The sequence below is a fragment of the Thyridium curvatum genome (genome assembly GCF_004353045.1).
Source record: "Thyridium curvatum strain D216 chromosome Unknown NODE_5_length_802575_cov_81.998223, whole genome shotgun sequence".
Taxonomy (NCBI): domain Eukaryota; kingdom Fungi; phylum Ascomycota; class Sordariomycetes; order Thyridiales; family Thyridiaceae; genus Thyridium; species Thyridium curvatum.
In genome coordinates this window covers 322,906-338,154 of record NW_022156760.1, presented here as the reverse complement: position 1 = coordinate 338,154, position 15,249 = coordinate 322,906, and the positions used below count along the sequence as shown (strand labels likewise).

General features: G+C 58.0%; 5 protein-coding genes across 5 annotated transcripts; 2 read left to right on the top strand and 3 right to left on the bottom strand.

Annotated features, from left to right (window-relative positions):
* Positions 1 to 2,311: 2,311 nt before the first annotated feature.
* Positions 2,312 to 3,449, top strand: E0L32_001331 (uncharacterized protein; the record flags this gene model as incomplete). The annotated part of the gene is made up of 2 exons (XM_031135398.1): positions 2,312 to 2,552; positions 2,623 to 3,449. 2 exons carry the CDS (start codon positions 2,312 to 2,314, stop codon positions 3,447 to 3,449), a joined length of 1,068 nt encoding a protein of 355 aa, XP_030991845.1.
* A 1,150-nt stretch (positions 3,450 to 4,599) lies between these two features.
* E0L32_001330 (uncharacterized protein) lies at positions 4,600 to 6,025 on the bottom strand (the record flags this gene model as incomplete). Its single annotated transcript, XM_031135397.1, has 2 exons — positions 4,600 to 5,691; positions 5,906 to 6,025. The coding sequence occupies 2 exons, from the start codon at positions 6,023 to 6,025 to the stop codon at positions 4,600 to 4,602; spliced, it is 1,212 nt and encodes a 403-aa protein (XP_030991844.1).
* Positions 6,026 to 9,629: 3,604 nt separating this feature from the next.
* Positions 9,630 to 10,664, top strand: E0L32_001329 (uncharacterized protein; the record flags this gene model as incomplete). Its single annotated transcript, XM_031135396.1, has 1 exon — positions 9,630 to 10,664. One exon carries the CDS (start codon positions 9,630 to 9,632, stop codon positions 10,662 to 10,664), a length of 1,035 nt encoding a protein of 344 aa, XP_030991843.1.
* Positions 10,665 to 10,983: 319 nt separating this feature from the next.
* Positions 10,984 to 12,320, bottom strand: E0L32_001328 (uncharacterized protein; the record flags this gene model as incomplete). The annotated part of the gene is made up of 2 exons (XM_031135395.1): positions 10,984 to 11,513; positions 11,795 to 12,320. The coding sequence occupies 2 exons, from the start codon at positions 12,318 to 12,320 to the stop codon at positions 10,984 to 10,986; spliced, it is 1,056 nt and encodes a 351-aa protein (XP_030991842.1).
* A 700-nt stretch (positions 12,321 to 13,020) lies between these two features.
* Positions 13,021 to 15,032, bottom strand: E0L32_001327 (uncharacterized protein; the record flags this gene model as incomplete). The annotated part of the gene is made up of 3 exons (XM_031135394.1): positions 13,021 to 13,523; positions 13,582 to 13,925; positions 13,975 to 15,032. 3 exons carry the CDS (start codon positions 15,030 to 15,032, stop codon positions 13,021 to 13,023), a joined length of 1,905 nt encoding a protein of 634 aa, XP_030991841.1.
* Positions 15,033 to 15,249: the final 217 nt, after the last annotated feature.

Here is a 15,249-nt window from a genome sequence, read left to right as displayed (position 1 = left end):
TTTGGGTCTTGAACACCCTTGCTTGCTTTTGTTTTCGACATTGACTGTCCAAGCAGGGTGCATTTGGACTTTTATTGCATTTTCTTTCTTTTCATTCTTCTTTTTAAGACTTTACTCCTTTCTGTTCTCCATTTTCCCCTTATTTTCCTTTTTCATTTTGTGGCTGCTGGCACTATACCCCTTTCGTTGCTTGCGAGTCCCATTCGGATTGGGAACTCTTGTCGAATTGCATAGAACAAACAGTTCAGTTTCGAATATGACAGGCGCGTGTTCCTGATGCTACGATTTCCTTACTTTCTTTTTTTTTCTCTTGCCCTCCAGAAGGGATGGAAAGGGGCGTTGGTGAGCTTGTTATATGTGCGGATCGTGCCCTCATCTTGGATGGCAGAACGAGGACTTGGGGCCAAGGGAAGCAAGGGCTCACGACTGGCCGGAAGTTGGGCGAGGACACCAAACGAGAGGATGATAGAGGATGATATCGAGAATCAGCTTCTTGTTTGCGAGTCTTGGGACTAGCGTCGCGAACCGGGAAAGACGTGGTCGGGCCCAGCAGCCTGGCAGACCTGGCATTGCAGCCACCGTCTCGGATGCGGGCAGGGAGGGTGGGCTCCGATTGGCAAATGGGAAAGGATAAAAAAGGACTCCTCCCGGTCATCTTGCCCATTGGCCGGTAAGGGAGGGTCTACGGTGGCTACTTTGGCCGGCGTTCGGGTGTGGGTTGGTTCTCACGTCTTTGAACATGGATGCCGTGCGCGCCATCTTGGGCGTCGCGATTCAGGCAGGTCTCATGGGGCAGAAGGAACATGCGGGAATAGAAGTAAAAAAGTAAGCCTATATACTTGAAGCCCAAAGCTATCAAAACACTGCCGTCTGCGTGACCGATGCCCAGTTTTGCTCGCCGTGTGTTTACTGTTTTTGGTGGTCGTCAGGTACGGAGCATGACTTTGTGATGGACTCGGCCATGTTTCCCCCGGCAAGCTGACTGCTGTTTTGACCCAAAGCTCTATCTTGTGACTCGAGCTGCTCGTGCGACTTGTCCACTGGCTGTGCTTTTTGAGATGGTCACTCGGGTTGGCGGAGACATAGCACAGATGCTGCTCGCTATCTGGCCAGGCAGGATCTCTATGGAGTGCGACCTTTAGACGAAAAAGAGGCTTTGACTTCTTAGCTTGTCATTGAATCAAGGTTCTGGGTGGGCGGGCGCGCATCGTTCCGCTGTCAAAGACAAGCCCAGGTCCAAGTCCCGTCGCCGCCACCTTTGAAAAGCTCCCGCGAAGTCAGCAACTAACAAGACAAGAGACAACACTGGGACTGTTTTCTTCATGCAAGCAGGGTCCAGGATATCTGCATCTGGTGCGCCAGAGTTAGGGTGCGTTCGGAACTTAATTGCCCTATCGGCTCGGCACCTTTGCATGAGAAGACCCTGCAGCAGCATCAACAGGGTGGGTTTTCATCTTGGAGGACCGACCTAGGTACCCTACGGAGGGAGGTTTTTTTTAAGTTTGGGCCGCTGTGGCATGTATCTCTGCCTAACAGATGAGCTGTGGTTGAACTGAAACTTGGGGGGATTACTTTTTAGCTCTCTGCTCAGCACCCACCCCATAGCGGCCAATTAAAGTGGTGGGTCCGGCACCCTGCCCCCGCGAGATTGGGGATCTGATGCTTCCAGACTTTATCTCCTGATGAGGTCGCGCTACGGTGACCGTCCCCCTTTTTTTTTTCTTTCTTCTTCATCATTCGGCGCGCCCACACGACAGCGAGTTGGCCAAACCGACGATGGGTTCAGGTACCGTAATAAGAGAGGCCGAAGGCCAAGGTTGAACCATCGCAGCAGTCCCAGCGGCCTGCCGTCTGGTTGGACCGGCATTTCGGCGTTGTGGGCCATGACTCGAGCCAGCTCCCACAAGCTTTTCTAGACCGGCATCGCCGGGCCAGTCCGTCAGGGCTTGACTAGGTGGCCCGGGATGCGGCGGTGTGAACTGTGCTTAAACTCCGAAAGCAGAATCTGCGCCTAATGGTGCCATTAATCAGCCCTGCCCGACACAGTTCTCTCCTTAAATAAGCTCTACCTCCCACCCCCGGTCCGGCGTTAGGAGAGGGGGCACCGGGGAAAGGAGCGATGCTTTATATCTTTTGGCATGCCCACACACCTATCCGGGTACAACCTTCTTTTGACATGCTCCTGTTGCGTCCGTCCCCCCCTTTGCTTGACGACCTTTTCTTTTCCCTTCCTTGGAACGCCGCCGTTGTCGCTGTCGTAGCAGGGGAAAGAACCGGACCAGCGGCAAGACTGACTTGACCGCATAATTACATGTCCGCCTGGCTCCGCAGCCCGTTCCTGGGCCGGCCGGCTCGCCCGGACTCCTCGGCCCCCGACTCGGATGACGCCGCCGCCGTAGCCGCGCCGGCGGCAGGCGAGACGGCGGCGCTGCAAATCGGCCCGCTGGCCCCGAGCGACTCGTTCACGGCGCACCAGCTCTTCTACGTGTTCGGCATCGACGGCGTCGGCGCCATGATCCTGTCGGGGGGGATCAACTTTGGCATTGCTTGTGGTATGTTAGGCTCCTTATGTCTTTTCCCCCAAGCTCAGCATGCCGTGTCTCCTGGGACAACAAAAAAAAGGAAGAGATGCAATGGGACTGACTCGCGCGGTGTGTGACAACCCCCCTCGCACAACAGCAATGTACGCGAACCAGGACGTCGAACGCAACCCGATCCGCCTCTTCCAGCTGCCCAACACGCTCGCCGGCGACGGCGCCGTCACCATCGTCGTCCAGTGCCTCGTCACCTGGGTCATCGAGCTCGTCCTCGTCACGCGCGACCTGCGCGCCGGCGGCGTCCAGCCCGTCGGCTTCGTCCCGGCGCCCGAGAACCCGGGCTGGCTGCTGCGCGCGCTGCTCGCCCTGCCCGAGGACACGGACACGGACCCCGACGCCGCCGCCGCCACCACCACCACACCCGCGACGACCGACACCGTCGAAGCCGCGGCGGGCACCGCACACCAGCCCACACTCGGCGGCGACAAGTTCTGGTCCGCCCGGCGCTGGGCGGCCCTGCTGGCGGCGCAGGTCCTCGCCGCCGTGGTGCCGAGCTTCTTCCTCCTCTGGGCCCCCGCCGTCGGCATCCTGACGGCCGTGGGGCGGCGCCGGTTCGACGCCGGCTGGGGGTGGGACTGGTACTTTGGCCGGCGGTGGGCGCCCGAGGTCTTCAAGCTGCTGTTCGGGGGCCTGCTGGCGCTGCTGACGACGCCGCCCGTCGTGCTGTTCTGGCTCGTGCGGTGCGGCTGGGAGGTGCGGGCGAAGGAGCAGGTCGTCGTCGTCGATGGCGACGGCGACGGCGACGGCGGCCGGTCGGGGTCCGGGTCGGGGTCCGGGTCGGGTGCTGCTGTTGGTGGCGGTGGCACTGCTGAAGAAGCTGGGGGGGACGTGGGAGGCGAGACGCAATCATGATTTCTTAATTTTCTTTTCCCGGTCATGAACGATACCCCCGGTTGACTGTTGGGCTCGCCAACATCCAACCCCGTCCCCTGTTGGAAGCGGGCTGATCAAGACCTTACAACATACCATATAATCGCAGGCTCTCTGGCACGAGCCGCTGCCTTGATAGACTCATGGGTGCAGATATAAAATAAGAAGAGGATCATATAGATATATCTTTCTCGGCCATGATATCATGAGGAGTTTGGAGAGGCGAGCACCAGCAAGAACTGAGAAAAGTTGATGATTGACACATTAAAATGCCGCGCGACGGCGACATGAACTACATATTATATATATAATGTTATACCAAGACATATGGCCACCGCTCCTTGCCCTGTGCGAATACCCACTCCTTCATTTCCCTCCATCGTCTCGTCAAAGGAAAGAAAAAGAGGATGCTGTTCTCCGTGTGTTGTGTAAGTGTGTGTGTGTGTGTGGGTGGTGTCGAGGTGGAAGTGACGTGACTTGATGGGATGTGTAACTAGTAACTAGGTGTTGGTGTGTATGTGTCTTTTGCCGGCCCCCCCGGGAAATACAAAAAAGGTATCTAAAAAGAGTCAAAAAGGAGGAGTATTAAATAAAATACACAAGGGTTTTGGTCAAAAACTCTTTGGCGCCTCGCGGCTCTTTGCGGTGTTTCGGTGGTATAAAACTGCGCGGAGGGAAAATCAGACCCAGCAAAAGACCCATTGGCTTCGAGTAAAAGGCAGAGAAGAAAGTATAGAAAAAAGAAGAAGAAAAAAAGAAGCAGAAATTAGCAAAAGGGGCAGTCGTTCGTAAAGAGCTCTCTGCGTGTGGTGGTATAGACGTAAAGTGTGAAGGTGTAAGTGCGTGCATGCGTACGTGCGTTCGTTGTTGTGGTGTTGTGTGTTTGTGTGAGTGAGTGAGTGATATGTGAGTATATGGCTCCGTCCGCCAACGTTCGGTTGCACATCCACAGTCCCTGTTTGCCCTGTCCCGTACCCGGCTCGTCATATGTGTTGAGTGTGAGAGAGAACCTCGACCTCCCCCCAAGTCTCTCACACTGTTCATTAGCTGTCTTCGCCTGGGACTCTATAACCCAGCGTTCATTACTTCCTCACACCCACCCGTGCTCATTCTCCCGTCACGTCATCTCTTTTCACATCGGAGACACATTGGCAGAAGAGGCAGCAGCAGCTTGCTGCTCCACCCTCGACACGCAGTTGCGCACGTCGGCCGAGTTGAAGCCCTCGGGGTACCGCCTCTCGAGCTCGAGGCGCTCGGCGCTCTTGGGCTCGCCGTCGCGGATGCGCACCTTCTCGAAGAAGACGTAGGCGGCGTAGAAGACGCCGCTCGTCGACCCGGCCGTGGGGCCCTGGAGGGCGAGGAAGCGCGACAGCTGCGCGCCCTGGAAGCGCCGGCCGTCGTGGAACGAGGTGGCGATGGCCCGCAGGAAGGCGGCCTGCGTGATGCCGCGGTGCGACAGGAAGGCGCAGATCTTGGCGCGCACGGCGTCGCACGTGTCGTGCACGGGCACGCTGTTGGTCTCCTCGCCGGGCAGGTGCACGAAGCGCACGTCGAACGGGTTGGGCGGGAACGCGGCCGAGGGCGACGACGCCGACGGCGTGGGCGACGAGGACGACGGCTTGATGCTGAGCCTGCCCAGGCTGTCGAGGTCGCTCCGGCGGCCGGGGGCGGCGGCGGCGGTGGCGGTGAGGGGACCGCGGCGACTTATGCTGCTGCTGCTGCCGCCGCCGCCGCCCGGCCCGCCACTGCCGAGAAGCTGGTCTTGCTGCTGGTGCTGCTGCTGGTGCTGCGGGTCCTCATCTTGCTCGAGCAGGCCGCCGTCTGACCTCCGCGGCTTCTTGGACGGCGAAGGGAAGTAGGTCTTCTTCTGGAGCTGGTGGGCGCCCCAGTGCTTGAAGGGGTCCGACTTGCGCTTGCGCGAGGTGGGCGACAGGGCGTAGTCGACCTCGATGTTGGCGGACAGCGTGCGCTGGTGGTGGTGGTGATGGTGGTGATGATGGTGGTGGTGGTGGGCGGCGGCTGCTGACGGGGCCAGGGCTGCTGCGGCCGCGGAGGAGACATGCAGGTCTGGCGCCGCAGGATGATGCAGCGAGGAGGAGCCCTCTCCTGCATGCGGGGATCCTTCCAATGGTGAAGCAGCCAAGTGGGACGGCAGTGCTGCGGCCTGGGGGACGGCCGGCAGCGCCTCCCGGGGGCCGAAAACCTCGCGGAAGCTCGGTAATGACTAAAAAGGCGGGCGTGTTGGTCAGGTTTTGTCTATATAAATAGATGGGGAGGCGGGCAACGAAAGAAAAAGGAAATCGCAAAAGAGAGAAAGGGGTGGGCCGGTCGCGGAGGAGTAGCTGCAATGTATGCGCGGATGCATGCATTGTCTGCAGGGCGCCGACGACGAGAATAGATCAGACGGGAGCCGAGGGGCGCGGCGGGCGCGTACGTACCTGGTTCTTGGGGCGAGACTCTGGGTCCTGGCTGGGGTAAAAGGTTTCGAAACGGCCTTGGTTTGCTGCATGCTCCAGGTGCAGGCTGTTCAAAGACTCTGCGCGCTTGTGGCCGGACATGAGTCCGGAGGAGGGGATGTTGACCGACAGACTTGTCATGGGAAACCGGTGATGGTGGTCGACCATCCTCGGCGGCGCGGTACGACTGGACAGGCGAAGGCGAAGGTCTGCCATGCGTCGCCGTCCGTCGGTGGGACGAGGATCCAGGCAGGTTCACGTCACGCAGTCGCGAGTCGTCGGCAGGGCGGCCGGACACGGAGGGGGAGGGGGGATGGGGTGAGAACACACAAGGGAAAAAAGCGCGGCGGCTCCCTGTTTCGAGTGCTGGCTGGCAGCAGTCGGGCGGCGCTTCCAGACTCGACGACGATTTTGGATGTTTTGCCCCGGCGCTGTCGCCAACCGTGAGTGAGGGGACCTTTGCTTGGGTTCGTTCGTCGGCGATCTCACGTGAGCTCAACGGTAGGAAAGCAAGCTCCTGATGAGCTCAGCTCGTGATCCCTGGAGAAAAAAAGGCCGGAGCAGGGATGGGCGGCGGCGTCACGCGTGTGTGGGCTGGGCGACCCGCGGCTGAGGAGGAGAGGAGACGGAGCGCGGGAGAGACAGAGAGACAGGGACAGGAGGGAGAGCGAGACAAGAGACAGAGGACCGCGTCGCACGCTCACACAAACACGGCGGACCAGGTACTCGATCAGCACCGGAGTCGACGAGGATGGTCGTCCTTGTCGTGTCGTCGACGTCGTCGTCGTCGATGTCGTCCAAAGAGAGGAAGTGACAGAGGGACTTGGTACCCGACTGTATCATGCAGACACTTTAGGTAGATTGGAATGTGGAATGAGCCGATGCATGCAGCTGTGCTGCAAGATCCTTGGGGTCGGGTGCGGCAACCCTGGGGGGGCTGGATTGGTGCGATGCAGGGACAGGACCAGGACAGACAGATAGACAGGTCGGGGGGGTGTGCAGTGGTGTGTGTGGTTGGTGGGAGCGGGTGGGCATGGAGATGGAGTGGTGGCATGGGTTGACGGGTGGATGGGGATGCGAGTGTGGATGGATCGACGGATATGAGAGGCATGAGAGACATGAGAGACACGACAGTCAGTCATCATCAGTCACCTTGGGAGACTACACAGCAACCAAAAGGCAAAAGCAGGCGGATCAGCAGCCAGCATCAACACCATCCCCCACAGGACTACCTCGTAGATGGCTAGACTTCGGCCAGACAGAGAGGAGCCGCGGCGACGCTATTCCCCTTGTACAGACCGTGTACAATAATTTGTATACAGATGGGGCATCGATCGTCTTCCTAATTTCGTAAATTGGTACAGTCCCCTCTCCAAGCGCCTTGGTGCGCCTGGACCCGGACGGCGAAACAGCAGAGTGGCCTGTGCTGTTGTATTGGATTTTTGGTTTTAGATTTGATATGATCCGCGATATTGTTTCTCTCGTGTGTCTTGTCTCTTGTCTCTCTGCCTCTCTGCCTTTCCACCTTGCTCTCTCACACACGCGCATCTCCCCCATCTCTCGACTGTATCCGATGTCCATGTAGTTCGTTAGCGTGGCGTGATAGATGATCGGTACTCTAGCTAATATCCTCTCTCTCTCTCGTATGGGTGTGTACCCGCGTCTCGACTGGCTGTCTTTCTTTGCTTTTGTCGATCTCTCTGGCATTAGGCCCGAGTGAACTTTGGAGTACGTACTTTGTATGCATATCTCTCTCTCTTTCTCCTCTCTCTTCCTCTTATCACACACACACTTCCGTTCCTCGTGTGTTTTCTTCTCCCACTTCCCTTCCCTTCTCTTCCCTTTACTGATGCATGCCTATTTCACTCGACTGTCCTGTCTTGCCGCTGCACCTCTCCCCAGAGAAAACAAACTTTCCCTCTCTCCCTTTTTTTCAGCTCCCAAAGCCGGCATCCCTGTCTCATTACCCACCCGAGCCTCCACTCACACGCACCAAGTGACCGATTTATTGCTGGTACCTGCGCCGGACCATTCTGACGGGCTCCACCGGCTCAACTGTAAACAAGTTGGCGGATTATTTAGTGGCCGAGATACCCGCAACCGGGGCCGCCCACTGGCCCCTGCGCCTGAAACACGGCGCCAGCAGTGTTTGAGAATCACTCCAGTGCACTCAGGGCTGATCACTGGGGGCCCAGAATGCTGGGATTGATCACTCATCATCAATCCTCTCATCCTCAATCCTCACCACCAACCACGACAGTGGTTCCTGTTCCTGTAGTTATGCAGAGGGACTGCTGCGATCATGGCGCATTGACTGGATTCCTTGCGTGCGAGTATGCGCGTGACAAGTGGTGTTGAAGGCTTCCAAGGTTGCTTCCAATCCTGATGCGTAGAATCAAAATCACTCAGGGGAAATGGGCATCGAAAAGTGTAGTTAGGGGTGTGAATGCTCAACCCTCATCAGGAGAGTGATCCATCATCCTCATCCGTCATGATCCGTCATCCTCTACCGTCCGTCACCGCCATCCTTCTGCGTTCATGCATCTCCTCTATCTGAAGCATACGAGTTGCCCGTTTCGTTGATCACTGCCGACCTCGACTCCAGACTGCAGTGCCAAGCCTGCGAACCCATCGACGTCCTACACACTAACTGGCCTAGTCCGACAGCTCAGACAGGTCAGACAGGAGCCTAATGATCCCAACTGCGTCCAACTGTGCGTCCAACTGCGTCCAACTCCACGCCCTGCTGGTCCTGCCCAGAGCCTCTCTCCGCCAATCTGCACTGGCACCTCATCTCGACCACGTTTCATCCCATCTGTCTGTTTCAGCCCAGATCTACGCATGGCCTGTCGACCATCAGGAGATCACCCGCTTTCCATCGTCCTTCTGTGCTGTCTTCTCGCCTTACCATGCCTGTCCTCGTACACGACCCCTCGTCGGCCACCCCTGCGCGGTGGGCGCCTGTGGGTGTGTCTGTCGCCTCTGTCGCCTCTTCTTGCCATCTTCGAAGCACGATGCTGGTTTGCTGAAGACTGTCTTTGACCGTCATCCCTATCCCATCCCTGAGATGTAGTCCACATCTTGCCGCCGCCCATGCTCCTTGCATATTGGCGATCTTGCTCTGCCCACGACGGCCTGTCTCGCCATCTTTCCACCACCCCGGTACAGTCCACTCATTCTTCCACCTCTTCCCAGTCCGGCCAATGTCCGCGTTGTGGCCGTGAGGCTCAACCCATGGCAGCCCCCCTGCCTTTGTGCTTCTTCCAAGCCTATGGTTCATGAGACGACGGGAAGACGTCCCGACAGACATCTTGGCCTTGTCCACTTCGTCCGGAGGTCATATCCCAAGTGGAGATGTATACGGCGACCAGACGAGATGGCGATGATATCTGGACCCAGACTGGTTTGTATAAAGGTCGAGGAAGTCCTCCTCCCCTCGACCGTCTCCTTCTTGCTCTTCACCTTCATTCTGCAGCAAAGTCTTACATTCTTTTGAGCTTTCATCCCTTTCATTCCTTTTCTTTGCAAACCACTCGCTTCATTGACTGAAGACGCATCCGCTTCTTGCTACCCTCTTTCGTTCGTGATCTTCAGCCAAAAAAAAGAAACCGCCAGCCGGGACCAGCTCATTCTTGCCACCCTTTGCCTCTGCAAATCGACAGTCTCAACAAACATCCCTGCTTGAATCACCATGTCTTGCACGACCATGTCCAAGACTCTCCTGGCCGCCCTCGCTGGCGCTGCCACCGTTGCCGCCCACGGCCATGTGACCAACATCGTCATCAACGGCGTGTCCTCGGAGGGCTACAACCCATTCTCCTTCCCCTACATGCAGAACCCGCCCACCGTCGTCGGCTGGACCACGACGCAGACCGACAACGGCTTCGTGGCCCCGGACGCCTTCGGCACCAACGACATCGCCTGCCACCGCGGCGGCAAGAACGCCGGCGGCCACGCCGTGGTCGCCGCCGGCGACAGCGTCTCCCTGCAGTGGGACACCTGGCCCGAGTCGCACCACGGGCCCGTGCTCGACTACCTCGCCGACTGCGGCGCCGCGGGCTGCGAGAAGGCCGACGTCGCCTCGCTCGAGTTCTTCAAGATCGCCGAGGTCGGGCTCGTCGACGGCGCCAAGGCGCCCGGCCGCTGGGGCGACGACGTCCTCATCGCCAACAACAACAGCTGGATGGTCCAGATCCCCGCCGGCATCGCGCCGGGCAACTACGTCCTGCGCCACGAGATCATCGCCCTGCACAGCGCCGGCCAGGCCAACGGCGCCCAGAACTACCCCCAGTGCGTCAACCTGCAGGTCACCGGCGGCGGCTCCGACAGGCCCGCCGGCGTCAAGGCCACGCAGCTCTACAAGGCCTCCGACGCGGGCATCAAGTTCGACATCTACAAGGACAACCTCCAGTACCCCATCCCCGGCCCGGCCCTGTACTCGGGCGCCAAGGCCATCTCCCAGGGCACCTCGGCCATCACGGCCAGCACGACAGCCCTGACCGGCTCGGCCACTGCTGCCCCCGGTAATGGGAACGGAAACGGGAATGGCGGCGGTGCGACCACCTCCCCTGCCGCTCCGGCCAAGCCTACCAGCGGCAACGGCAATGGCAACGGAAACGGCGGCCAGGGTCCCCGGCCGACTGCCTCTGCTCCGGCGTCTAGCGTCGCTCCCCAGCCTGTGCCTACCAACGGCTGTGGCAGCTTCGCCCGTCGTCACCCCCGTGACATGCTTGCTCAGTAAGCATGAGGACGCGCCAGTTTTCTCGAGTCGCCACACCTTCCCTGCATCTGTCATGGAGAGAGTTTTTCTACTTGGGCGGAGATCACTTTTTCAAAAATTCACTTCTTCACATTCTTGCTGTAGTTATATATATAAAACAAAAAGGGCTTTCATCTTTATGTAGCACACTTTGTCCATGAATCAAGAGTTCCAGCGGGGCACTTCCCCGCTGCTTTTTACAAAGGGAATATGGCCGGTCTGTTCTTTCGTTCCCCCCTTCCATAGTGACTGTGCTTCTTGCTTCCGCTCTGACCAGGTAGGTGCCCTGCCCTTGGGGAATTCAGCCCCACCTCGCCTCCAGGGCGCCGTACAGCGTCGCGTTGATGGGCAGCACGCTCCCGTGCCGCAGGTTACTCGGGAACCCGCCCCTGCTGCTCGCGGCCCACGCGCCCCCTCCGTTGTTGCCCGGCCGCGTGCTCTCGTACGGGCGGTAGCCGTCGGCCCCGTAAAAGTCGAGCAGGAGGTGCGCCTTGCCGTCGACCCGGTTGTCCCAGTACGCCGCGGGCCCCTCGACGCCGCTCTGGATGACGGCCGCGTCGCCGCCGGGCCGGGTCCAGGTGCCGAAGAGGCCCGTCGTCGAGACCTCTACGAACACGGTCTTGCGCGTCTCGTCCTTCATGAAGCGCAGGAAGGACTGCCCGCCGTTGCCGTTGCCGGCGTCGTCGTCGAGGGGCAGGATGGTCAGGTCGATGACGTTGGTCGGCGACTTGTCGATGTAGGTCTGCGGCCGCGTGAAGGTCTTGAAGTCTGCGGTGTGGGCGTAGCGGATGCGGATCGTGCTGGGGTTGCCCGTGTGAGATGGGTCGGAGGCTGGATACTGTTGTATTACGAGAGAAGTTAGATATCATTAGGTTTACCTTTTCCGGAGAGGGTGTCGAAGGGGGTTATTGTTGAAATTGTATGTGACGAATGGGCCGGGTGAGTTTTGAAACCTACAAATTTCGAAGCCCAAAACACCATGTACTGATCTGATGAAAAACAAGGTCAGCCTATGTCAGCACCTCAACTCCACCAACGCTGTCCTAGCCTCGCCAGGAAGGCGAAGGTCCAACGAATAACAACAGAAAAAAAAGACACCATCCCAAACTTACTCCTGCTCGGATCCCAGATCGCCTCGGGCGCCCACACCATCCCGGCCGTCTCGTCCTCGACCACGACCAGCCTCTCGCCCGTCCAGCGGACCAGGTCCGCGCTCTCCCAGACCAAGATCCCGCGGGACCCCGTCCGCTGTGCCGCGTCCCAGTTAGTCTTGCCGATGTCGAGGTCCGTGCCGACGAGGTACCACTTCCGGCCGGCCTCGGCGGCGCCCCCGCCCTGCACGACGGCCGGGTCGCGCACGCCGCCCGTGCCCTTGGTAGGGCGCAGGACGGGGGCGGCCCGGTTGAGCGCCCGGAACGAGGTCGGGTCGTTGCCGTTGCTGAGGTAGAAGTACACGTAGGGGTCGGCGCCCAGGAAGAAGGCGCCGAGGTAGCCCGTGAGGCTCGGGTCGGCGCGCCGGGTCAGAGCGGCGGGGCCATCCTGTGCTACTTCTGCGCTGCCGATCGCCAAGGCCGAGACTTGGGCAGCGAGGAGCAGCGTGCCGGTGATGGCTGCTGCTATTCTTCCAAGGTTGGCCATGGTCTCTTCCGCAGGAAGGAGGAATCAAGAATGCAAGCCAGATATACCCCGTATGGTTCAAGTTATTGATAACGTCAAGGAGGGCTTCCGGGATCCGGGTCACGGAGACATGGTAGAGCAAAGCGTGCGGGCTGCGTACAGGTTGATATAGACCTCAACAGATCTTGGGTCTTCTTTTATCGGGTGACATCAACAGATCCCATGTGCCCCTGCATGCCGAAATACCACACCAAGAGCCGGCTGGAATGCGGAGAACGTGGGAGAGATTTAGCCTTCAGGATGTCTTGATATACCTGGTTAAATCGCATATAGGGCAAGTCTCCATGCTCTAGCAGGCACTACGCGAAAAGCCTCTCGGCCCATAGCTATAGAAGCCGCACCTTCTCACATGCACACGGCTCTCTGAACACAGACATTAGCTGGTGGTGCTACTCCGAGCATCATCGAGCTTACCGCAGTGCCGAGGCGTTGCCACGAGTCGATGTCTGGTCCCCGCACGAGCGGATGACGGTAGCTCGGGGATGCCGGCTCCGTGCGGAGTGTTGCATCGGCCGGCCGGGGATGCCCCATCAAATAGCTCTTGGAAGAAGCCATTCCGTCACGGTACCTGAACAATGTGGGCACCAGTTGGGGTCTGCTCGGGTCATCTACGCCCGTGACGGTGTGGACTTGAATACTGGAAGAGACTTGCGTCGCATCTTCAGTCATTACCAAGTTCCTGTTCCGCATGCGTGTGATTGTCCGTTGTGGACAACAGACCAATGGGCTGCCAATCATCAGTAGTCAGATTGGTTATCATGGTCCTGTACGCTTGGTTGCGTAGTTCCAAGGCAAGGTCCGACGTGGTGGAGCTTTGCGATTCCAAAGTCGTGTCGTCAAGGTCCACACTCAGCGTGACCGCACTCTGATGCCTGGACGACACTGGAGAGCTGGTGGGCAATCCGGAGTGGGCAACAGCGGCAGCAGAAGGAGTCTCGTTGACCCGATCCACAACCTGAAACCCATCCATAGCATCGACACGTCGCCGCGGACCCAAGTATTGTTGACTGCTGGACAGGTCCTGCGATTCGGAGGCAGTGCTTGCTTGGCTTTCGTGATGTTTCTTCATCTCCTTTTGTTCCCTAGCAATTTCCTGCATGACAATGTCATGCATGAAGGTGTGTCCCGAGCAATACCGGCCAAATAAGCCTGCAATGTCTATGCCTAGAGTGTACGTAGGTGGTCAGTCTTGGACTTTGCGCATTCGGTCAAAGGGACTCACCGCTAGATGCCCATTCTACAGGATTGACAGTACACGGCCAAACGTCCTTCGGTCTAAAGACCTTGACCAAATCACAGAGCTCGGGATAGGACGAGTGGCGTGAATAAGGAAATCGCACCTTTTGACCCAAAACCTCGGGTGCTTCCGTGGCTTCTTTTCCTGTGCCTCCTTTGGTCTTTTGTGCGATAGAATGGATTGCAGCCGCAAGTTCTGTTTCGTTCTGGTTGCCGAAAGACGAAATGTCAATGTCCAACGAGATATTGCGCCCATTCGTGACCGCTTGCAAAAGAAAGGACTCCATGCGAGCCTTGACATCCTCTGTGATGGTGTCATTGGCCCATATCCTTTGAACTGTCAGTTCGCACTCTTGCCTCTCGATACGGTCCTGCTTACATTTCGAAGAAATCTTTAATCTCCCCAGGGTTGAGATACTCAAGCTCGGCTTCCTTCTCCAGGTCATCGCCACCGCCCCCAACACCGATTTCTGTCAAAGTTTGCCCATTGGGTAGGCGTGCAATTATTGGCTTGAGCCAAACGACATTGGCATTCTGCATTGTCTGGCAGGGAGCTCCTTTCTCGCAACTGTGCAAACGCACACGCTCATCCGAAGTGAGGCAGCCTGGGTGTTCCTTATTACCGCACTTGAAGCCGACAAGCCTGGCTGCCTCGGCGGATAAGTACGCAGGAGGATCGGTTTCGCTGTTAGATGGTTTGACCACAAGGGATTTGTACAGGCGCATCTTGTAATTGTCAACGTGGATCTTCGAATTCAGCGCCTTGGACAGGGCAACCCAGACATCTTCGTAGCCAAAGGTCCATGCCTGTAGGTGGAAGACTGTGTCTGCTGGATATCGAGAGACCGCCTTGACCAGCTCTCGAATCCCTTCGGCCTTTGTCTGAAACCAGACATCTTCCGTGAAGGAGGTGTCCAGATATATCATGTCAAGGGTCTTGATGCCGCTGGAATATTCGATCAAACAGGGATTGCGAGCAATGGAGGTGACAAACCACGGCTCAGACCGAATGTCTCCCGTGTACAAGACTGCCTTGCCCTGGCCCTCAAAGAGGAACATTACGGCTCCAGGGCAGTGGTTTGCATCAAATAGAGTTACCTGGAGGTGGTTGCCGGGCTCTACCTCGAGGACGGTCGGTGTCTCGAGGGGAATGGTCTTGAGCAGCCCTTTGAGGTGTCTGTATCTCTGAACTCTGGCCTCGATGATTCCTTTAGCATAGTTGATGCGGCAAGGGTATCGCTCCAAACGCAGCAACAGTTCTCTTGTGGCCGGAGAGCAGTAGATAAAAGGTGACCTGAGTGTCTCCAGGCCGGCAAGATGGTCGCTGTGGACATGGCTCAGGAAACAGGCGAGAGGCGGCTGGATGCCCGGCCGGTTCCTGAAGAAGTCGACTCTGATCTCTGGGAATTCGTGAATTATCCCATTGAAAGTCGACATGACGACATCGCCAACCAGGCTGGTGGGGGCTGTCCAGGTCTTTGTCAAACAGTAGATCACATGCCTGTTCCTGTATTGATTATGAGCCAATGCCAAACGAGGTTCGCGTTGAGCAAAGTGCACGAGAGCTGCATGGCGGAACTGAACCAATTGTAATGTCACGAGATGCAGTGGTGATGCAGGTTCGCTCCTGCTTAATGGCGGCGATCCAAAAAGC